Source organism: Protopterus annectens, chromosome 4.part1, assembly GCF_019279795.1.
Source record: "Protopterus annectens isolate FY-2018-M chromosome 4.part1, PAN1.0, whole genome shotgun sequence".
NCBI classification, from domain to species: domain Eukaryota; kingdom Metazoa; phylum Chordata; order Ceratodontiformes; family Protopteridae; genus Protopterus; species Protopterus annectens.
The window spans coordinates 897477059-897502380 of NC_056734.1; the positions used below are offsets into that span (position 1 = coordinate 897477059).

The window sequence follows — 25322 nt, forward strand, 5'->3', positions numbered from 1 at the left end:
AGAGTACATTGCATATTTATAGAGGTTATTGTAATAGGCAACTCTAAAGTAAGCCTTGACTGTTAGTCATACTACCATTGGATAATAATATTGCACAGTAATAACTGGACACCCTTTTAGTCATACTACCATTAGATAATAATATTGCACAGTAATAACTGGACACCCTTTTAAGGGCCTTTTAGTAGCTGATATTATTAGTTGGGTGGTGGCAGTAATTGCTACCACATAGTCTGGGTAAAGGGGCACAGCTGGAGAATCTGTGTCAGCCTTTCCCAGGAGTGTCTGTGAAGTTGTATAAATACTTATCTCAAAGTGTGTGTGTGTGGTGTGTCAGCTACTTGGCAGGGACACGAAGCACTCATTGGACAGAGAGGGTACTGGAGGTTTTAGCTTGTCCAGCTAGGCTGAAAACTGGACCCTATAGTTGTGCCAGTGGGGAGTCTTATGGGGGACCTGGTGAGCAAAGGAGCAACCAGCCCCAGACTGACTGTGATCTCTGTGTGCACTTAAGGGAAATTGTACTTTACTTTGTGTATTAGTTATGCTTTTCTCATGTATGACATGACCTCCCTGGTGTTAGTGTTGAGGATTGAGGCTCCTTCATTGCTGGGCCAGGGCACGGTCGTCACAACTACTATTACACAAGACACTAGGATACACACATCACATCCACCATCCCAGATGTACAACACTAAATCTATTCCCTTACCTCATCTTTTCTCTAACTCTAACCCACAAAAACACAATCTATTCCTTTACCTGGTCCTTACTCTAACCTGCAAACACTCCCACACCCACCCCCACCAGTAATGCCAAAAGTTTCAGTATATCCAAAAATCTATACATTAATCAAAACCAAGACTTACCTTACACAAACAAATTCCACTACACCTCCTTCAACATCTTCTATATCCAAAAACATTCACATCTGACCACTCCTGCAATCAATTTCCACATTTGACCAAGTACATATTTAGACTTTCAACAAAATAACTGTAACACATTGACACATACAGACGCACACATGTGTGTATATATATATATATATATATATATATATATATATATATATATATATATATATAGAGGGAGAGAGAGAGAGAAAGAAAGAGGAAGCTACAAGTGACTGACAGTGTGGGTTACAACCTCGACACTTGGGGAAGGTGTGTATAGGGGGCACGCCGCCTTGCAAAAAAGAATGCTTAGGAGGATTTGTCAATCATATTATTGTTGCTCATTAGAAACACAATTTAGAAAGGGTTTAATTGATTTAACTGTGATTATTTAGGTTCATTTAAATAGGGGTGATTAATCACAATAAATTATGTTACCTGTACTCATTACTATATACACTAACTCCTATGTAATGTCTTTAGGTTTTACAACTGAAAACAAAGTAGATAATAGTACAACTCCATTAACTGTAAACCTGGGAATGACGATTAATGAAGCGGTCACCACATATAAGTACTTGCATGACTTTGTATCATATATATATGGCTGTCAGCTTAAATCATCATAATTCATCAAGTTTTTCACATCAACTGCACCTGTTATCTTTGCAAAATTCTGATACAAACTAAGTGCAATGAATGTACCATTTGTATAACTAAATGGGAAAATAACCTGTCATTATTAAAATACTATGTATATGCAGCTGATGTTTGAAAAGAATAATGCAGTTATTTGTGTCCATAAGTGACTCTGCAGGCTTGATAAGATGCCACTGAGTATTATTAAGATAATTATTCAAAACGAAGGAAGCAGAACAGACAGAGACCATAAAAAATTAAAGCAAATATGTCTGCAAAGATGGCCTTATGATTTAATTATTATCTATCACACATTTAGCTCTGGATAGTGAATTATGAAAGAGTATAAGGGGAAGAGGTTAACTCAAGCATAAAAATTCCTTTGATGACCTGAATTCCACTTGTTGCTAAGCAGCACTGTCCTTGGACTCAGCTCACTGAAATGCTAAGTACGCTAAGTTAATATAAATGCTCAGTCCCAGCACTAATACTATAAATGTAACAGTACAACAATGCTGAAAGTATATTCTTAATAAAGTTTAACACACTATGACTTTCCAGACTAGAAGCTGTTATCAAACTTTTTCTATAGCAGCTCTTGTAGGTTAGTTGGCATCCGTAATGTTCAGCTGAAGGCTTAAATGGAAGAAGCAGAGGGCAGTTTGCAGAGAAGAAATGTGCATGATTTTTAATTAGAATTTATAAATCAGCATACAGCACCTTAAAATAACATATTTATGTAAGGGCAGGGGAATTTGTTGCATCTGGCATTTGTGGAATGACATCAACTACTATAGATAAGTTGTTCCTATTGAATTCAGCAACCAAGAACATTGGAAAGATTCTGGGTCCACAAACCTAATAACAAAGATGATAGGAGACTTGTATTATTTTATTAACACACACACACACACACACACACACACACACACACACACACACACACACACACACACTAAAATTCTCTCACAACTTTCTCCACAGGTTAATATAGATAGCACTTTTTGTCTTTTTTTCAGCTACATTGAGCCTTGGTCACCTGATGCAGCCTGAATCAATAGGAAATGTCTGTACATGATATTTTGTATAGCAGCCCATTCAGCTCCAAATAAAGCACCATTTATATCCAAAAGCACAAGAGGAAGACAGGAAATAAGGTATAATCACCTTATTTACTAAGAGGGAGTACGCAGAATTGTTACTCATATGATCAACCCAATTTTTTTAATCAAAATTCCAAACCCATTAACACATTAAAAGCAACTCCTTCCTTATTAAACGATGTTACTAATTATCGCTTGAAAACGATTGTATTTGCATTCCTTTATTATGCCTGTATTTCTGCATTGTAAACTATAGATTGTACTTGCGTCCTTTATTATGCCTGTATTCTGCACTGTAAATTTTATGGTGATAACCTGTTATACATACTGTAAATAGCTTTTTTATCTATCTCATGTTAATTGCATTGTTAATTGCATTGTCCTAGCTTTGGAGCTTAACTCCTCGGGCCTCTACTGAAAATGGACATGCATCCAGTTGGACTAGCCCGGTCAACAAATGTAAAATAAATAAAATAAAATAAAATTGGAACTCAAAAGGCAGTGTGCAGTAGTACAAGAGTCACATTCCAAAGGGAACATTACTACACAGCATAAGTTAAAAACAAATAAATACTGAAACATGTTTAAAATGAATTTGTAGAGTCTGGTGCCCAGCAGCTAAGTACCATGAGTCACACCCAGGTATGTTCAGAGATCAGCTGCAAGACATTTTCAATTAGTCACTCATGTGTGGTGAAGTTCCCTAAGACTGGAGAAAGCCTGAAGTTGTGCCATTCCATGCTGTGGTGGTGGTGGTGGGCAGGCTTCAACTGACCCCACTACTGACCTAGGAAAATACATACCCATAAACCTGACATTAATAGATTCAAAGATTCAAAGAAACCTTATTGTCATTTAGGAAACACAAGTGCTACCCTAAATGAAATTTTGAGTGTCAGCTCTTTTACAGGAGAAAACAAACACAAAAAGACAGACATGATATGTATTAAAGAATAAACAATAATTACGGCACAAAAGTAAATATCTAAGTAGCTGGCGCACATGCTTGTACAGTATTTATATGCACTGACTACTAGATGATTAACACACGAAAAGAAAAGTACACCATATACAGAGGTGAGATTGGGTGATACTGCACATAAGGAAGTGACTGGAATTGCACTTGAATGAGAATATATTAAGTATGCAATAAATAAATAGAATTACTGTATGAAAAAAAAAATGAGAGTGTATCAATATATTATAGTTTTCACACATCCAGATTTATGTCTGCATTAATGAGTTTTATTGCTGTTGGATAAAAAATGTTCATAAAACATGTTAATAGGATATAAATGTCAATAGGAGATAAAGTCACAAAAAGGTACCAAGGAATGTCTGATAACATGATTCAGTTTTACTGTGGAGTTATGTTTGAAATGGAATACCCTAATTAATATTCTATACCTTGACTTCAGTAAACTGTTTGACACAGTCTATTACTGTGGTACTTGAAGTAGGAAGGAAAGATGACTAAACAGGTAAAAGGGTAGCTGGGTAGCAAGATGCAAAGGACACTAGTAAGGGAGACCTTATCAAAGGAAAGAGGATTAGTCAGTGAGCAAGTAGAAACCTCACTGATTCACTTGAGGCAAGTATTTAAGCAACAAGAGGACACAGGGTGGAAACACAGACTGCAGGGAATTCACAGCAAGAAGGAACCAAATGTGTGATCACATGAGGTTCAGATTTTTGATTGCTTTGGTTAAGTGAATTTTGAACTGAAGAAGTCAACTGAGTGAGTGCCTATGATTGATCAATATGAGATTTGCTAATGTACTCACATATGTAAACATAAACAAACATAAATCCTGACTTCTGCCTTTTAGGCTTACAAAATACACCTAGCTATACAGCTATGGAACTACTTAAGATATCCTCTGACACTAAAACTTTTCTGGAGAAAAATACCAATATTTTAGGGCTGGTATATCTATGTCTCTCTGGGCAAGTGAGAGGCAACAGACAAGATCAAGACAAGTTAGGTAAGACACAGTAAACATATTAGCCAGCCAGGGCCATTGGTGCAGTAACACAGTAGACCTGCTGGACAGGATGTCAATCTGTATCTCGATTCCTGTTTCGAGCTTATCAAGTCAAGCCAAGCTCTTTACTCAACTCTGGCTCAACAGGCTACAGATTTAGAATACTTAAAGGAGAACCGCACCAAAAGATTGAAAAAAAAAAAACGTTTATTTCATGTCTTGATGTTTTCTACATTTTAACACCATTTTTGACTCTATATACTTTTTTTATATTTTTAAATATAATTCCAGAGTCTGCCCACATGGGGTCTGGCATCTTGACTTTTTAGTCTACTTCTAGGTATCCCACATTGCAGTGTTTAGTTTTAAAATAGTACATCATAGTCCCTAAACTGCTGTCAATGCATTGACTTTCCATGTGTTTTCACATATATCCTGATTTCTTTTAGTCAGTCATGTTTTATTACCATTTCTTCCTTTTCAATGACTGCTTAAAAGACAAATAGGGATAATCACACAGAGCAGTATTCTCACTGCTTGTTATTTCTTTTTATTTCTAAAGTGGTCAGTTTTCATTCTTTTGTTATGATGACTTGTAGTCCTTAAAATCATCTCCCCTCTCCCTAAACCCCCCTTCATTTCTGTCAAATTGGCAAATTTGAGCTGTTTGCTGTTGTGATTGATATATCACGGCAGCAGACAAAATTCATGTGCTAAGAGTACTGTTCTGTGTGATTATCCCTGTTTGTCTTTTAAGTACAGCCTGTGGGGTGTATACAGTCCCCTTATGTTTCTCCCTATGTGTTTTCTTGGATTATGTTTTCTTAGGAAATAAATTCCTAGAGGCCTTGGCTGACATCATACTGGCTTTGAACCAGGTATGCACCCCATTTTCACTGCATACTCCTGAAGATATTGAACCATTCTTCTGACTTACTTTAGGTAGAACCTAGCACAATGCAGACATTATTCCATGTTGTGCTTAGGGTCAAGGCATAACACAAGAAGGGAGCAGAATTTTTTTTGTTTTATAACTTATGATATATGATATTTTGCATAATCTGTTTTCCATTCACAGTGCAATCATTTGCTTGAAAAGGATCTGAATTCAAAATCATTATCAAATATGAAATCAATACCAAAATACCATTGGCAAGAAAATCCCTTTTGGAGTGCTTACTTGTCTTTGGAAAGAGGTATAGCCATGGACTGATGATGCTGACATAGATGGTGTTAGGCTAGAATTCCACTGGTGTGCTTTGTTTTTAGAGCTTGTTTTGGGCTTATTTCTAGTAGTACAGCAGCCTCTATACAGCCATTTACATGTCTGTACAAGGTCTCTTTGAACAATTTTGAATATGTTGCTGTGAAGTCAGGGTTGAGAGGGGCACTGAATTTTGACAAAGTATCGCTTAGGATGCATGTTTTGCTGGGGTTACCAAGATGCTTTTCATTTTAAAGGAGGTAGCTTTGTGGTCCAACCTCACCATTGAGGATGTGACATGGGTGACTGCAGCACCAGGTTCGGTATGTTTGGACCTCTGATGGGTGTGCGCACTATCTGGTCAAGGGTATTTTGTTACTGATGTCCATGATTTGTTGTTCTTGCAAGTTTGAGACAGTGCATTTCTCAGTATACAGAGGGTTAAAGTCTCCCATGACTAGGTTACTTAACAATGGGATTCAAGGTGCATAGAGGGTGACCTACAGCTTACCAGGATATGCTGTGGGACTTTGTCTACGGTGATTTGCTCATGGATAAGTTCCAAGGCATCATCCTGTTCCACCAGTCTAGAGTTATACTTGTTGTTAATATAGATTGAGGCTCCTCCAGCTTTTATCCCTGTCTGTGCAGCTGGCAGTCTAAATGTGTGGACTGATGCCTTGCACTGCTGCAGTACTTTCCACTGATTTACACCATGTACTGGTAACAGAGCAGACATTTATATTCTCCAGCATGAGGAGAGCTTGTAGAGTGTGGATTTCCTTGTTTAGGCTCCTAGCATGGAACAGTGACACCTTTAAGTTTCTTTTGGCTTTACTTGCTATGTTGGTAGGTTTGTCAGCTTGGCATTGCCTAAAAACGGGCTCTAAGGGGGTGGATAACATTTTAGCCAATATTCAGAAGCCCATGGAGATGTGTGCAGACCACACTATGCTAAGCAGCATGGCTCTAAGGGGGTGGATAACATTTTAGCCAATATTCAGAAGCCCATGGAGATGTGTGCAGACCATACTATGCTAAGCAGCATGGCTCTAAGGGGGTGGATAACATTTTAGCCAATATTCAGAAGCCCATGGAGATGTGTGCAGACCACACTATGCTAAGCAGCATGGTTTGTTAGCCATGACCTCCCATGTTGACAAATATGAATCTCCCTGGAAATACAGCAGAACCAAAGGCAGTTACTGAAGTCAATCATCTTCTGCTTGTACTGTGGCATCATCCTTGGTGAAGGTGGAATGCTGCTCAATGCAAGGCACATGCCTGCCTGAGACACGTATTCAAAATCAATAACATTTCTTTTTATATAGTCCAGGAAATGGACATGGACTATGACAGAATCATACTGGTACCTGTGGGATAGTGACTTTAGTGCATGCATAACTTGGCAAATCCTGGTTCCAGATTAGCAGTTAACCACTATCTTGTAATAGAGATCCTTTGCATACCTCTCAACTGTACCTCATTATGAGGAATGTTCCTTAACTTAAATCTTATGCTCCACACTGTTTTACATTATTGAAAGAGTCTTCCTCACATTTAATAAGAATTTGCTCATATGTTCATAGGTAAGAACTATGCAAACTACCCTTGTAGGTCATTTTAAGCCTAACCAGTTTCCCTTTTTGCACTTGAAAGAACCTATCCCATTTGTTCATAGATTGGCCTTACCCACCCCATGCTCGATAATTATATATTACTTCTAATGAGAATAACTGGAATCATACCACTGATAATTTGAGGGGACAGATGCATGAGATAAAGTACTTAGGAGCTGCATCTGTACATTAGCAGTACAGGAGGCAGTCTTGGGGTAACTTTTCTGTTTCTCTTCCACAGATCTAAGTTGTGCCTGAAAATAGACAGGGATGAGCTCTATGTGGATGGGGAGTCTGTTCCATAGCAGCTGTATCCTCTGCAAAATATGCCTGTCCCTCCAAACCATTATGTTAAGGTTGCCGAAAAGGTTTAGATCCCTACACTAAGTCCTTCTGATGTCATTTAACTTGCTGACGTGCACTAAATCCATCAGAATGGGTCAGAGGATGCCTTGTATGCCAGACACAGGTCAATTTTAGCAGTCTGTAGGATACTGAATGCAGTGACAGAGCTTTGAGTTGGTCCATGTAGGACATGTTGTTTAGGCCTTGTATCCTTTTAGTAAGTAATGCCTGTAGGCATTCCAGTTGTTGCATATCTGGATAGACACATGACAAAGGGGCATTATGTTCAATTATTGGCCTAATCAGGGCTGAATAAAGTGGGACAGTGACACCCCTAGAGCTATGCACAATGCTTTTGCTTATAAGCTATGCAATATAGAAGGACTTTCTTACAACAATAGACACATGTTGGTCAATAGTTAGGTCACTGTCCAAATAAGTTCCCAAATCTTGAACAAAAATTGGGTCAGCTCTTAAGGGTGCATTGCCAATGTGGTAGTTCCCTCGAATAGATGACTTCACAAAGGATATAATAATGCATTTTTTGCCATTTAGTTTCAGATGATGGTTTTGACACCAGTTATTTATTTGAGATAAACCGTCCTGCAGAACGGCTAATTCATTTGTGGATTCAATTACTGTTTCTAGCTTGCACTCATCTGAAAGTTTAGTCAGACAGAGCCCTTTGGTATTGATTTTTACTGCAGCAAAGTAGATGTCAAACAGGAGAGGTCCTATTACAAAAACCTGGGGTCATCACTGATGACTGGTCTCTTTCTGAAGGTAACAATCTATTTTGGTTTATCGGCATCCTATCTGTGAGCCAGTTGGAAACATAGTGGGTGACATAGGGGTTTATTCCCAGTTTATTTAGCTTTTCTACTATGCCTGAGTGAGGAATTGTATCAAAAACTTTGGCCATGTCGAAGTATGCAGTGTGTACTATCTTGCCTTTATCTATTTCTTTGGTGACCTTTTCAAAAAATCCACCAGTCTGAGTAAGCATGACTTTCCCTTGATGAATCCAAACTGACACAGGTCTAGTGTTTGGAGGTTCCCTACGTCCTGATTGATTAATTCCATTATAAGTCTTTCCATGGTTTTGTATATGAGACTGGTCAGACCTATGGTTCTGTAATTGCCTGGGTCTGTGGAAGGTCCTCCCTTATGCAGGGGAATGACTGTAGTTGTACTACTTTTGCTTGATAAAAAACCTTTATGGAGGCTGAGGTTGATCACTGTTGTTAGGCGTGTGGCTAAATCGTGCTTCATGGTACTTAAGATGCATCCAGAGATATTGTCAAGACCCATCAATGCAATACTTTTAGCTTTTGAAAGCACTTTTAGGACTTGGTCTTGGGAGAGAGCTGGAGGGGAGGCATTTTCAGGTATATCTTGAGCGACAAATGGAGAGGAGATATGGGTCTAAATTTATCTGTCAGGTTCGCTATATCTTTAGTCTCAGTGTAGGTAACATTATTCATAACCTGCTCAGCGAATGCTGCATTGTGCTTTTGAAATTAAAAACAAAACTTAAAAATGCCTTCTGATTATCTTTGGTTTTGGAAGCTATTTTAGCCTCAAATTTGGCATAGGTAGATTTTATTAAGCTCCTAAGTTGATGTTTATTTTAGTTATAAAAACAAACTTCCAGAACTAGTAAAACAAAAAAGGCGAACCAGGAACAACTGCAGACCACCGATTTATTTATTTATTTAACCAAAATTGTACTAAGCGCTTTCACCCACACACATCAGGGCATCTTCAGAGTACTGACAATCCTTGTGTTGAACCTCTTTTTAAATCCTTATGTAAATTAGATAATTGAACAATTAAACAATTAAACAAATTATTACCTACGCAGCTAAAAATTCTTAAAGGTACAATCAGCAAAAATGAACATAAACAGCCAGGACTTGTGCAAACTTGTTAATTTGTAAATGTAATAAAACCTTCTTGTCAAAAACTATGTATATGTAATACCAATAAATAAAAGTAAAAATACATATATAAATATCTAGATAATAGTATAAATCTAAATAATTATTAAATATAAACAATTGTTATACAATCCAGCATAAAATCATTCATTAAAAATTTCCTAACATTAAAATTCATATTGTTATACAAAATATTTAAAACATTAAATTATCAGATGTTAACCTAATACATACAAGATCAAATAAATTGAGACTTGTACTTTAGTATACTTGATATAGAAATATGTTCGGTAATACCAGGGCTAGAACTTGCATTTAGCCATAATTGCCATAAACATTCTTTAGCCTCAAGTAAGGTGTTGTCATCACCACCTTTGTTATTATTGTAGTATACAATTCTGTCAATAACAAAGAATAAAAATCTCTTAAAATTCTGGCATCTTAGACTATGCATATAAAGAGAAGGAGTATTTTTCTGTTTTTTAATGTCTCTAACATGTTCCACTATCCTTTCTCGAAGTTTCCTTATCGTTTTGCCAACATAAAAGGCTGGGCATGATGAACATATAGCTAGGTACACCACCATTTTTGTGTTGCAATTACAATGACCTGGGCATCTAATTGTTTTGCCAAAATTTAGTACCGCAACATATGGTCCATCATTAATAAATTTACAAGCATGGCATGCCCCACATTTGCTCATCGAAGATGTGTTGAACATATTCTTATTATTAACTGCTTCAAAATGTTCTTTAAGATTCATCCCCCTACTATAAGTGACCTTGGGCCCAGTCCCTAAATTATCAATAAGGTCACCGTTATTCTGGAGAATACTTATCCAGGTCTCATGTACTATATTAACTATCCTGGGTGATATATCACTAAATGGTATAATAAAGGTGTCATTTCTAGTAGTGTTATTAGTCCTAGATATACTGTTGTCAAAACCGTACTTTAATATAGGTTTGTATATTTGATGTCTTTTAATATAAATCTCTTCACTAACTTTAACAATTAATTCTAATGGATAACCTCTATCCAGAAACATATCTGATAATATTTTAATCTCATTGTAAAAATTAATGTCTTCACTAATAATTCTAGAAAATCTGACCATCTGTCCCTTTACTAAAATCTTTTTCAGGTAATAGGGATGGCAACTATCAAAATGTAAAAAAGAATTGGAATGAGTTTTTTTTCCTAAAATACTTGATTCTAACTTGCCCATGTTTTTATAGAATAAAATATCTAAATACTCACAATTGTTGTCAAATATCTTAAAAGTGAAATTCAAAAAACTAGATGTCGTTTTTAGAAAATTTTCAAACTCAATAAGCATTTCTCTGTTGCCCTTCCAAAAAATAAGAATGTCGTCCAGGTACCTTAAGTAAAGGGCAATGTTAGGCCAGAAACTAGAAGTAAAAACACTTTGTGTTTCCCATAAGGCTAACACCAAATTGGCATAAATGGGGGCACATCTAGCCCCCATGGCCACACCTGTACTTTGTTTATAATATTCACCATTAATAAACATAAAATTGTTTTCAAGTACAATAGCCATCAGTTCACGTAACAATTTGCATTTAGCCTTATTAGACTCACTAAATTTCAGCAAACTTGTCTCAAACATTTCAAGACCTAAGTCATGAGGAATCACTGTGACTAGGTTGACAACATCAATAGTTACCATTGTCATATCGTCTTCAATATCAACAAAATGTTCTCTAGCTTTTTCTAGACAATGCCAGGAATCTTTTAATATATGAGGCAGATGTTTTAAAGTTCCCTTACAATGCAAATCTATATAAGCAGCAATGGCTTCAGTCTTTGAACCCCTGGCAGAGACTATGGGCCTAAAGGGTGGACTGTGTATGTCCTTATGGATTTTGGGGATACCAAAAATGGATGGCGTCATTGGATATTCCACTAATAAAAAATTATATTCATCTTTGGTGATGACTCCATCCATCAAAAATTCATATAGATACCAATCCACCTTAACATATGCCCTTTCCATTTCATGTTTTGACACTTTTTCATATGTCGTATTGTCACTCAACATTATTGCCATTTTGTTCAAATAGTCTGTTTTGCTCATAATAACAACCCCACCCCCTTTATCGGGTTTCATTACCCTATATTTGTCAGTAGAAGTTAATTCCTTAAGACAAAATTTTTCAGCGGAAGTCAAATTATCAGAAGTCATTTTTTCATTCTTTAATATTCTTCTGATTTGTGTTTCACATAATCTCTCAAACAAATAAATCATTGGGTTCTGTGGGGGTATAAAAGTACTACTCCTTTTTAGAGTAAAACTAGTATTGTCTCTCTGGTTACATTTGTTGTTAACAAAAAACAGCTTAAGGTTAAGTGCTCTAGTGTAAAGTTTTAAATTAATCAAAATTCTACCAACATCTAATTTAAATGAAGGGACAAATCTAAAACCCTTCTTAAAAAGTTTAACATAGGCAGCATTAAAACAAGTATCAGTATAATTGTATATACTAAACCCTCCTTCTGTAATAACAGAACAGTGCCAGTCAGTGTTATCAGTGTCCTTCTCCTGTGTAAATACCATAGAATATGGCAGTCTATCACCACTATCCATATAATTGTGGCATGAAGTGACACTGTCATAAATATCACTCATAAAATGACTAGTTTGATAAACTGGTGCCTCACTCATACATGTTATATTATTACTACTGTGACTACTATTTAGCGGTACCAAGAATTGGTTCTGTGTGTTGTCTTGTAATTTGGTCGATTCTGCTGATATTGTTGACCCCCATACCGGTCCCGGAGCCGCTCTGACCTTCTCAGTGTCGGCTCCTCTAAAAAAATACCTTCTCCATTCTCATTATTAACTCTATAGTTCTGTTGTAAACTGGAGTGGCTGTTAGTGGTATTCAAGTTGTTCTCAGCAACTGAATCGGTCAGAGGCTGTTTGAATAACCGCCTCATGCTTTTAAACTCTTTGAAATGCACATACACTTTTTTATTCTTATAATCATTGGTGTCCCTTATTAATTTAAGATTCTTAGTTTCTAGCCCTTTACTAATAAATCTATCCATATCTTTGATAATATTATCAAGACGAAATCTATTAAATTCAAATAACAAGTCCTGGCGAATATTCTTATCTAAAATGACCAATTGTTCATTTAAAACAGCAAGTTTACAATTATTGTTATGAATAATTAATTTAATCAGTTCTATACCTGTTTAATCAGTTCTATACCTGTTCTATCGAACAGTTGCAGCAGTTCATCAAATAGTTCTGTCCCTTCTACAAATCCAAACGGAAGTTTGAACACACAAAGTCCCTTAGGTACTTGACCAAGCTCAAGGGACCTCTCCAGAAAAGCGTTGTCCATCTGTAAAGTTTTAAAAGATCTCAGAGTCTTTTCAAACTCTGACAACTGTTTGTTCAAACTACCTAGGTCATTGTTTTTGCTCCGTGAGCCATCCTGGAAAACTGGAGCAGCTAAAATGTCTTTGATATCCATCAACGAATTTTTTCGTGCCTCAGTGTCTCTAGAACGCCGTCCCTAGTGTTCGATGCTTTGTTCGAAGGTGGGTTCCCAGACCGAACATTTCCTGTGTTGGCCCCTCCTCCTATAGAACACGCCGAACCATAACTAGCTGACGGTTGCACCAGACTCGATCCTGGTGCAGAATGTAATGTAAAAAGTTGCTCCTGAGACTCAGTAATGGCCCCATTGGTAACCACAGGAGTATAGTGCCCTTTCTCCTGTAGAGCTTTAATGAGACGCTGCGTAGTCTCCATATATTGAAGAAAAAGTTGCTCCATAATGAAAACACAATAGTCCAGGTGAAAATAAGTAGATATAAATGCTATTAAATCAGTAGTCCACCAGCGTAATGGTAAGCCCAAAAAAGTACTAAAAACAAACTTCCAGAACTAGTAAAACAAAAAAGGTGAACCAGGAACAACTGCAGACCACTGATTTATTTATTTATTTAACCAAAATTGTACTAAGCACTTTCACCCACACACATCAGGGCATCTTCAGAGTACTGACAATCCTTGTGTTGAACCTCTTTTATGCCAAAATTATTTTTCTTTTGTTATAAAGCTTGTTGATTTTATGGTTCTATCAAGTGTTTGTTTTTGGTGTTTGCCCTGCACTTGTTAGTATGGAGTACAGCTGCATCTATGCAGTTGTTTGCATGCTGTTACAGTGTGGTAGTGTACATTTCTGCACATTCAGTAGACGTAACTGGATTTGATGGGGATTTGAAGCTTGCCAATGTATCACTTAGGAGTAGGTAGTTCATCTTAAAGAAATTTCTAAAGGTACTGTAAGAAAATAATAAATACTAGTGAGCCGACACATGGCCAAGTTAAAATATAAAACTTTTATTCAGTAAGCGCTTTCACAACACTTATTATTACTTATAATGGCATATTCACGAGTTGTCACCAATAGAAGTAAAGTAATCCAATGAATCAGAGAAGAAGTCCCTCATAGGGGCTTTATATGCCAATTTTGGTTTTTATTGTCTGTTTACTATCTTACGGTCAATCATGCAGTAGTACAGAGCACTATTCATGCAAGTTATGTTCACTTGAAAGATAGTTTCCAGATACAGACTACGTCTGCTTTAATACACATAAAAGTAATATATAGGCTGCTCAAATTGTTCCCTAGAGTTGATCTTTAATTAAACAGCTACTGAAAAAAGAACACGCTATTTTAAGGTAAAAACGCCATAACAGAAGCAGCCAGTTATGTACAGACCAACCAAAAACATTTATATAAAGTTCAGAAGCTTTTGTATATAAGATGATATATTTTTTTAATGTTTGACTGACTAATTTTTATAAGTATTAATGAGAAATTCAATCTTTGACAATGTGAAGTCTTTTTGTTTATTTTTAGTATTGAAATAGGAACTGTTTTAATCCACTGCAACTATCAATATTATAACAAGGAATCATTAAGATTATTGTTTACAGATTTTTATACATTTTTATATATTTTGAGTTTGTTTGTTGATATATAACAGTTACATCTAAGGTAGTCTAGGCTTGTTTTTGATAGGGTATTAAAGTTTTTACAGCCTTTTGATAGGGCCAGAACAATACATAATTATAAGAGCCTTAACTAATGATGATGTTGATTTCCTTGTATCCTGATTGGACACCACAAATTTTAACTGTTTTCGATAGGACAAAATTCATACTATGTTATGATAGGTGGGTTTATTAAACTAAGTTTATTTATTATGCACTGTTGATTTTTAATTTGATATGTTGATTGCATTTTGCCTCTTACTGGATAATATATTTATTTGTCTAATATATATAAGGCTGTTTTCGAGTGCATTTTAAAATGGTCTGATGAAGCAATTGAGTGTTATCGAATAAAAGTTTTATATTTTAACCTGGCTGTGTGTTGGCTCACTAGTGCTTATTGTTTTCTTACAGTAACAATATTTTTTGTTTGTTAGATGAATGAGCTAGTGTAATTGTTTGGAAATTTCTAAAGGTACCTTTATTTGTTATGGTATTTGTTTAACAAATATCTATCATAAACAATACCAAATCATAGTACCTAATCAAAAGAACTTTTGGTAAGTTATGACAAAAAAGTTAATAATCAGGATGTCAGCTTCCTAGTTAAACTTATTAGTATATTTTTCCCATTTGTTCCACATTAAGTAATGGTCAACGTTCTGGGAATAACAGATTGAGAGGTCTGGTTCTTTGGCACTGGGCAGACATTTTTATTTTTTCTCCCATACAACTCAGCATCAATGGGCCTCAGTGCCTCTCCTCATTTTTCAAGTCTGCCTACCTCCCCTCCCCTGACTCAGTTTGATTATAGTTTGGGTTGATAAAGGAAAGTGAGAGATCCAGGGACCATGTCAAGTGGCTGCTATGTTTTTTTTTTGCTTATGTCCTACTATTTCTTGCACACTCTTCTGTTATCTGATGGATGGCTATGCACATGGGATGGGCTACCATATCACTCCACCACTGCAGTAACCTAGCCAATATCATCCACCTTTTTCCCATTAAGGATATTACCAACCATGTGTCCCCAGCCTCCACCAGGGGAATATGTGATGAGCATCTAGACAAATGTCCTATTCCTCTCCCTCAATGGCCATGTCCATCCTTCCCTGGCAGAAGGTTAATGTAGCCTGTGTGTGGGCTGGGAACAGTGTGGTTATTATTTCCTTAATCCTCCTAACAATTAAACCTCAGAGATGCACACAGAAGGTCATTATAGCTTGTACAGAGGCTGGGGACAGCGTGGTTATTATTTATTTCACTTTTTTGACAAACTTCAGAGGTACACACTGAAGGTCACTATTGCTTGGAAACTGGGAATTTACTTTTTAACAGCAGTTGCCATATATGACTGTGATCATTTTTTCACTCTCCTTACAATCAAATATCAGACACATACACAGGTGGCCATCTTTTGGGAGTAGAAGTGAAAAGGCATGCTGCTTATTTAAGTCTCTTAACAAGCAGGCTGAAGTACATTGCTATGTTCTCCTTCTTTCAGTTTCATCTTACTATGACATCAGAGGGGTACATAGAAGGGTAGGGGTGAGTCTGTACATATGTATGACAGCAGTGCTTAAAATATATGACTGTGGCCATTCTTGCCTAAACTTGCATTCCAACCTTACACCAAGGGATACACAGAAGGTAAGCCATCATTTTTTGGTGTGGAGGATTTGGGAGAAAGGCTCTCTTCACAGAGAGGATTTGTGTATCTTCACAAATCCTTATCCTCTCACTTTACTGCAAACTACTATTTTCTCAGCTTGGATAGTTAGTTTTATAGACAGGAATTATGTATTCATTGAAATAAAAAATAAGAATGAATTTTGTTCCTTATTCATGACTTTTTGTTAAAGAAACCATTTGATCAAAAATGTCTTCTGGGAGCCTGCCACCCCCAGACCTAAAGTTTAATTAAGTTATTTTCCTCTGCCTTTATTAGAGTGCACCTTTGGCCAGCTGGCATGTATTGAAATAATGTAACAAAAAAGTAAAGTAAAAGAGAAAGAGTGAATTTCTTTTCTTATTTATGATTTTTTTTTTTAGGCCATCATTGGAAAAAAGCTTGTTTAAAATATAAAGCTCTAAAATACACCCCATCTTAACTTGGATATTCCCTTCATATATATTACATGGCAACCTTGACCAGTTAGGATGTCTCGAAAGGATGCATGAAAAAGCTGAAAAGTGACACAAAATGTGAGAAAGAGATGAAAAAAGCATTCTGAATAGGAAGGGGAGGTTGGGATTGGGGACCACTGGTAGAAATGGGGGACTGTGTGGGACATGAGGGAGGTAAAATGGAACCTTCATAAAGTTGCTGCAGTGTAGCATCATTGCAACTAAATGCACCTAAATGTAAATGTTTGGCTGTGGAATGGGCCAATGTGGTTGTCATGTAACAGCATCACAACTACAGCTCTGTCTGTGTGAACTATTCTTATAGCTTTCTAACCTGAATTAAATGGTTGCTAAGGAGTGGCCCCGCTTTGAAATGTGCTGGACCTGCCACAATGCTAACACCTGCCCTGGATGCTGACATCATTCAGGGCTACTAAACTGCATGGCAAGAAAGATCTAAAGATAGTGTAGGCCAGCACTCATCTTATACCAGCGATGTCCACAATGGCAGTGGGAAGGAGCTGGACAAAACTCTTGGGGAAAGCACAGCTCTGAAGTTAAATTATCCTGTAGGATTACCTGCTGGCAGGACATCCCAAAAAGTAATGACTGCAACAGTGAACAGAATGATTCACATCTATTCATTAAGGACTGCCTTTATGTTAGCCTTCATGGAACAGAGATGCTGAAAAGTGGTAAGAAAAGCACAGAGAGCAAATGGCTTAATCAGATCTGATTCATAAAAAATAATAAATGAGAAATAAAAAAGAGAGAAGATAAAGGAAATATTTGTGGATTACAGTGGTCCATATTTCAAAATTAAAAAAGCTGTTACAGACAAAGAAGTCAATATATTCAATAATGCCAGATGTTTATTAATGATATTTAGTTATTAAAAGCATTTTGATTTTGAAATCTTTGCATCTTATAATATATATATCTATATATATATATATATATATATATATATATATATATATATATATATATATATATATATATATAAAACAACCAGTGAAAGGGAATAGATTTAATATAATTTGCAGAAAATGCCAGGGATTAAGGAAACTCTCCTGTAAAGGTGGAATTTGAGTGACCTCCTGAAAGAGCTGACAGATTCACTCATTCAAATTATTTATTTATTTGGAGTTTATTTGCCAGGATAGTCCAATTGGGCCACAAGGAGCTCGTTTTCAATGGAGTCCTGCGGAGAAAAGCTCCAGAAAAATACAAATACATAGTACACATTGCACATATACATTACAGATTATCTCAAAGGAAAGTAAATAAGATACGAAAAGGTTAACAATGATTATAATACATCAGTATAGTTTGTAAAACAGCAATAAAAAAACTTTGTTTTTTTACACAAAAATAGCAGCATTGGGTAACTGTTAGTCAAATAATTCAATAGAGCTGTGGAATTATAGGAGGCAGTGATTGTATATTTAGTTCTAGGAGAGTAGAAAGTGGTATTAGAAGGATTAGGTAGGATGGGAACAGGAGCACTTCCATTGTGAAGTTAGGTGTGAGTACAGCAAGGTTTTAAATGAGGAGAGACTGCTGGTGAGGTGGATAGGAGATGGTAGAGAATTCCAGAGGTGTGCAAGAGAGAAGGACATTAGGTGATTCCCAGCTGGACATGTGGGTGTATGCAGTTTAATTAGTTTTGGGGAATTAGATGTTAGAAGTTGCTCTTGTTCATACATTTCAAAGGTAGGGAGGGACAAAGAGAGGGGTTGTAAATGATGGTATCTACACAAGACAGAAATTTTGCTAACTATTTCTAACCTGACCCATGAAATAGCCTGCAGTCCCTCCCTCGTAACTTGAGATGTCTAATTGTGACACAGGATCTCAGCAACACCTTAAGGTAAACAGGATCAGATTGTGGAGAGTATGGCTGATGAGGGGTCAAGATCTTAAAGGCTCATGTAGCAGCAACTCGAATCCAGTGCAAATCCCACAAAATCACGATTATATGACTGGCCCTAGAAGTCAACAACCGTTACTAACCGAAGGTACTTGTATCAGGTGGGGCAACACAGAACACAATATTTGTTGTGAAGACTCTTTTACATATGCAAGCCAAGTCCGATGCCAGTTATTTATTTTCTTACTTATTTCTTAGACAGGAGTGAAACTATGAAAAAATGTCTTCGAGATATCTCTTAAATGCAGGTGCCACAATTACATAAATAGCTTACTCTGACTTATAACTGCTTATCTGAAGGGTATGGCACATTTACAAAGGTGTATTTTTTGTTTAAAAAATGTGTACTGCAAGTAAAGTATATTGCTGACAGAACACAGTAATGGATTACAATCACAAGATAAAGACGTGCAAAATCAAAACTGGCAATAGTTGATTCTAATACACTGAAAATCCAGACTCTGAAAACAGAGAATTTCAAAATCCTGGACTTGGCCCCCTCTGCAGAATGTCTAGTAATGGTTGTTCCTGGGTCTGGAATGATAGGGAGTTTTCGGATTCAGAGAATTAAGTCATTTTAGGTTTATGGAATTCTGAGTTTCGTGTTAGCGATTGTAGTTTTGACTTTGCAAGGCCTTGATCTTGCTATCGGAAATCATGATATGCTGATTAAGCATTTGTAAGATTATAGCATTTTCTCAAAATAAACAGCACAATAAAAGTTAAAAACGGAAAGACACCTTCATGCACTAAAGCATACAAGGATGACGTACCCTGTTGATCAGATCAATCAAAGGCTGTGCTCCTAATTCTTCAATTTTCTGCTCATTCAGGCATGAAAGGTAATATCGCTGGGTCTTTCTTTCAGCTTCACTGCTTGAATTAAATGTGGAGTTTTCTAAAAGTAAAACAAACAGTTATATTCATTAAAAGGAACACTTATGTAAAAATTAAATCAGATTTCTTTAGAAAGATTCACTTCAACTTCTCTATTGGGCTGTGCTTATGTAACCTAATGCCAGAGCCATACCTAACATGAACACAGAGTAGCAGAAAGACACACTTGATTGCAAAATTCCCACATTTGACTAATGAGATGGCTGTACTGGAAAGGCACTGCTCTGCTATCCTGCCTTTGCGGAAAGCTGGAGTTCCTTCATTTGAGTGCTATTCTTTTATGGGGACCAGAGGGTAGCCCTAGGTGACTGTATTTACATGAGCTGCAACAGCAAACTGCAGGTATACTTTAGAGAAAGAAGCACGTGAAGCTGACAGTGCACACACTCCAGTACTGCATACAGACCAGAAAGGTGGGACCAAGGGCACCAATAATAAAAATGTCCTTTGCTATTCCACAGAATGTTTAATCACCTGCTGGGCACTGTCTGACTCTCATGCCACAGATGCGTGTGTAAGGCAGACAGTTAGCTAAGGACACTGTAAGAGCTTGAGCAAGCTATACAATAACTTATTTATATTTATAAATGTGTGTGTGTCAATATGTGATCATACATTGATTTATCGAAATGTACAAGCATCAAAAACCACAGGTGATCAATGCTAGCATTTCAAAAATCAGCATGCCACAAAAAACCATTTGAGTTAGTATGCCTCACTCCCAGCATTACCTTACTAATGCAAGTTAACCCTAATCCTGTCCCTAACCCCAATCCTATACCTTAAACACACACACACACACACACACACACACACACACACACACACACACACACACACACACACACACACACACACACACACACACACATATACATACACTTGATGTAATGTTCAGTCTAGAGATATAGATATATATACACATATACATATACTTGAAAATGTTAAGCGCATTTATAGGTGTGTATATATATATATATATATATATATATATATATATATATATATATATATATATATACACTGTTGTTGTCTTTCGGCTTTTCCCAGTTAGGGGTCTCCATAGAGGAACTCCAGTCCACTAATGATTGGCAGTAGATTTTCACAAACACCAAGGTGCAAGCTTGACATCCAACCTTCAACAAAGGCACACCCATTTACACGTCTTTCAAACACCCACCCAACCACTGGGAGGACATGCAGACTCCACAGAGAAGGCACTCCCTGCACTCCAACCAAGAATCGAATGGGAGAACCTCTTGCTGTGAGGCAACAACACTACCGCTGCACCACCGCGGAATATATATGTACAGATACATACACACACATATACTCATTAATAGATTCCATATAGATAGACATAAAATATATATATATATATATATATATATATATATATATATATATATATATATATATATATACACACATATATATGTGTGTGTGTGTGTGTGTATATATATATATATATATATTTTGTGTCTTTCGGCTTTTCCCGGTTAGGGGTCGCCACAGCAGAACTCTGGTCCGCTAATGATTGGCAGCTGATTTTTACGTACCGGCTTGTCAGGCCTGATGCACAACCTTCAACAAAGGTACGCCCATTCATGCATGTCTCCATGCAGAAGACGCTCTAGCTGAGAATCGAACCGGACAGCGTCTTACTGTGAGGTGACAATGCTACCGCAGCACCACCACCACTGGTCGTGTGTGTGTGTGTGTGTGTGTGTGTGTGTGTGTGTGTGTGTGTGTGTGTGTGTGTGTGTGTGTGTGTGTGTGTGTGTGTGTGTGTGTGTGTGTGTATATATATATATATCTATATATATATATATATATATATATATATGGTTTACTATGGTATGGTTAAATGAGGTTCAGTCGAATGATTACAAATCTGAAAAAGAATGTTGAATACCACATATTTGGAAGGGCAGAATTTTGAAAATGGTAACTACGAAGAAACGTGTTCGATATTTTCGACATTCCCCTCTTTTGGGCATGATCCTATGCTGACATAAAAGAAAACATTGCATCACTGAAGCACGCTACAGTGGGGATAAAGAAATATACCTGTTTCCCCACTTTAGTGCAATCTCAGAGTTAGTATATATAAGTAGCGGGATAAAACTGCTCTTTTGTAGTGTTTTGTTTTGTGTACATAGCATTCTATTTGTACCCTTTCCTGCAGCCAACAATACATACATTGATATGTTGAAGACTTGAAAAGGTTATGGATTAATCCTTATAATCTGTTTTACTTGTCACAACTATATTCTGTCCATCCATGTGTAGGGTACATGTTTTTTCTACTCTTCTACTAACGTAATCATAATGCACCCTATGCGACTGCATATATCAGTACATCATTATGCAAATGATTGACTGCAGCCTGTTACTTACTTATTCTTGTTCAACGACTCTGGGACTGATGTTTTCATCCTTGGAAACAGTGACTTCGACCATGCTACGTTTGTAGCAATGCCGTTCGCTTAAGTCAAACTAAACTTATATATATATGTGTATATATATATATATATATATATATATATATATATATATATATATATATATATATATATATATCTTGATATAGATATAGCTATAGATATAGATATATAGATATATGGCTAGATTCAATAAAGCCTACACAGTCCATCTACCATGTGAGCATCGTGCACATGGTAGTGCACTGTTTTAGATTTAGTAAGTAGCTCTACATTGTGTGTAGAGTTGGAAAAACAAGGTAAACACCGTGGCATGCTAACTGCAGTGTAAGCAGGTGAACTGTATGCTAATCAACTAATCCAAGATGGAGGAGCTATTCAACAAGCTATAAAGCAACTATGTAGACTTAGTGCTGGTTTTCCCTATGAATTCCAAAACTTACTGGAATGCAGCCACAGAAAGGAATCTACACCAGACCTCTCAACCGTCCCGAATTACTCTTTTTCCCAAGTTTTGGGGTCCCAATAATGGGGTGCCACGTTTCCCGAGTGGCACCCCATTATTCCCGATTTTTCAGAAGTATTTTTTTTTATTTTTATGCTTCCGGGGCTGACGTCATCATCTGAGCAATGACGTCAGCTCTGTCAACATGCCAGGTTTTTTATTTTAATTTTTCAGCTAATTTACCCCTTAAGCCTTTTTATTTGCCAGTTAAACCTACATTTTCCTTAAGTTAAAAGATTTTGTTACATTTAAAGCGAACAGGGTGCTGACGGGTTGGTTGCGTGAAGTAAAGAGAAAGGCAGGAGGAGGCGTTTACAGTTGTTTGTGCAGCGAGAAGGCATTGGGAGGCAGAAGGCGGGATTGTTAAGTTTGGTTTGGTACAGTGTGTGTGTGTACGACATGATTGAACTGAGGCTCGGGCAGGAAAGGATTTATGTTACATGGCGGGGAAGCATTTATTGGATTGTTACATTTTAGCCCAAAAACGCCTGCATTGCACGTTGCGAGAGAAGCCTGGAACGGCACTGCAGGGCAGATTTGGTAGTTTGGGTGTGAAAGTGTGACTTGAAGGGCAGGATTTATTTATTGTCTCTGGATACAGTGTGTGTGTGTGTGTGTGTGTGTGTGTGTGTGTGTGTGTGTGTGTGTGTGTGAATGTGATATATCTGGTGGTGTGTGATATGCTCAAGCTCTGGCCCCAGGGTAAAGGTAAAAAAAAATTAAAAGTCCCTAAAGTCTAGCTACCATCACCATCCTTTTTATACCTTTATTTTTGTTTGTTCCTCATCCTAAATCTCAGGTCAGTTTGATTGGTAAAACAAAAAACTTTATTTTTATTAATTTTCTAGTTTTAAAGATCAGTATTTTGAAATGTGTCCCTATTTGGGGGGTGTATTCCCCATTATTGGCTGTGTTCTGTATTTTTGAAATAGCCAGGTAATGGGTCATTGGAATGGCTGCAGGGGGAATCTGGTGCTATATTTTGGTTCTGTTCTTCAGTTTGCATTTGAAAGCTGGTATCCCACAATTCCATTGGAGTGGGTGGGGTTGTGTAATTATGTATGCAAATTTTACGTTAATCAGCGCACAGATTTCTACCCATTTTTCATGGGCCTTGTCCAGATTTTTGATGTTTCCAGGCTGAGAGGTATGGTCTACACAGAAACAATGTTTGGGGCTGCTGTTGCTTTAATTCGTGTGTATGTGACACAGGCTGAAATCTGTGTTGCTGCTGCTGCTGCTGCTGCTAATAGGCCAAGGCTAAGAAAGAGAAGAGTTTTCAGACCCTGTTTAACTTATCAGAATCTACACGATGTGGAAATTGTTGAGTGCTACAAGGTGGACAGAGGCACACTACAGGAACTCTGCAACCTCTGTCGTCCTCAACTCACAGCCAGGGCAAATCAAGGGGAACCCATATCAGAGGAGACAAAGGTATCTACATCACTTAGAATTTTACTTACAGATACCTTTCAGAAACCAGCAGTGAACATGCCAGTGACCACACATATTTTCCCTGTATTCCTGAGGACAGGGTCAGAAGTATGCAGGAGTTTTATCCTGTAGCACATTACCCTGAAGTACTGGGTGCCATAGATTGCACACATTTAGAAATTAAGGCACCACCTGGGGAACAGGGAAAGCTTTACATAAATAGTAAGGGCTCCCACTCTATTAACTGCCAAGTCATGTGTAATGTCAAGGAAATCAGCTTGAACGTGAGTGGTGTCAACCCAGTCAGTTTCCACGACTCACATATCTAGCAATCTGGCACACCTCCCAACTGTATCAGATGTTCACTAGGGGTGATTTCCCACAGGGTCATTTACTGGTGGATTCAGGTTATGCACTGGAACCATGGCTGATGACGCCTATCAGAAATGCACACACACACACACACACACACACACACACACACACACACACATACACTAAAAAATGCCATAATGAGGCACATGCTCAAACCAGAATTATACAACTCCCCCCCATTAATATTCAAAAACGTGCACACTGATTGGTCAGCGTGCACGTTGTAAATCAGAGTTATAGTAATGGAAAAAGGTCCGGTCACCCGGACTTTTTCCATTACTTTTCTTCACTCTGTGTTCTGTGTTAAGCAGGTTTAACATAGCGAGACAGCTTTAAAAAAAGCAACGGAGATTCTCTGTTGCTTTTTTAAAGCTGTCTCACTATGTTAAACTCCTTTAACATAGCAAGACAGTTTGTAAAAAGCAACGGAGATCTTGCTTTCTCCGTTGCTTTTTTCAAAACTGTCTCGCTATGTTAAATGGGTTTAACATACCGAGACAGCCTTAATAAAAGCAACGGAGATTCTCTGTTGCTTTTTTTAAAGCTGTCTCGCAATGTTAAACCCATTTAACATAGCGAAAACAGTTTGTAAAAAGCAATGGAGATCTTGCTTTCTCCGTTGCTTTTGCCCACAGTTCTGATGTACTGAGTAGGCATACGCATGCGCAGTACATCAGAACTAACGCAGAATACCAGACAGCTGCGGAAGGGCAGCAAGGAGGCATTTTACAATGCCATTATTTAAGAAAAGTAATTATTTTTTTTCTTAAATAATGTCATTGTATAATAGCAATAACCCACTTCTGGGTGTGGGTAATGCTGGATTTACCCACGG

At 37.2% G+C, this 25322-nt stretch overlaps 1 protein-coding gene across 1 annotated transcript in view; it reads right to left on the reverse strand.

Annotated features, from left to right (window-relative positions):
• The window catches only part of ECE2 (endothelin converting enzyme 2), a 1144316-nt gene that overhangs the window by 519399 nt on the left and 599595 nt on the right, over positions 1-25322 (reverse strand). The window contains exon 6 of the mRNA XM_044070640.1: positions 19606-19730. Within this exon, the coding sequence (XP_043926575.1) occupies positions 19606-19730 (125 nt within the window). The remainder of the gene's footprint in view (positions 1-19605; positions 19731-25322) is intronic.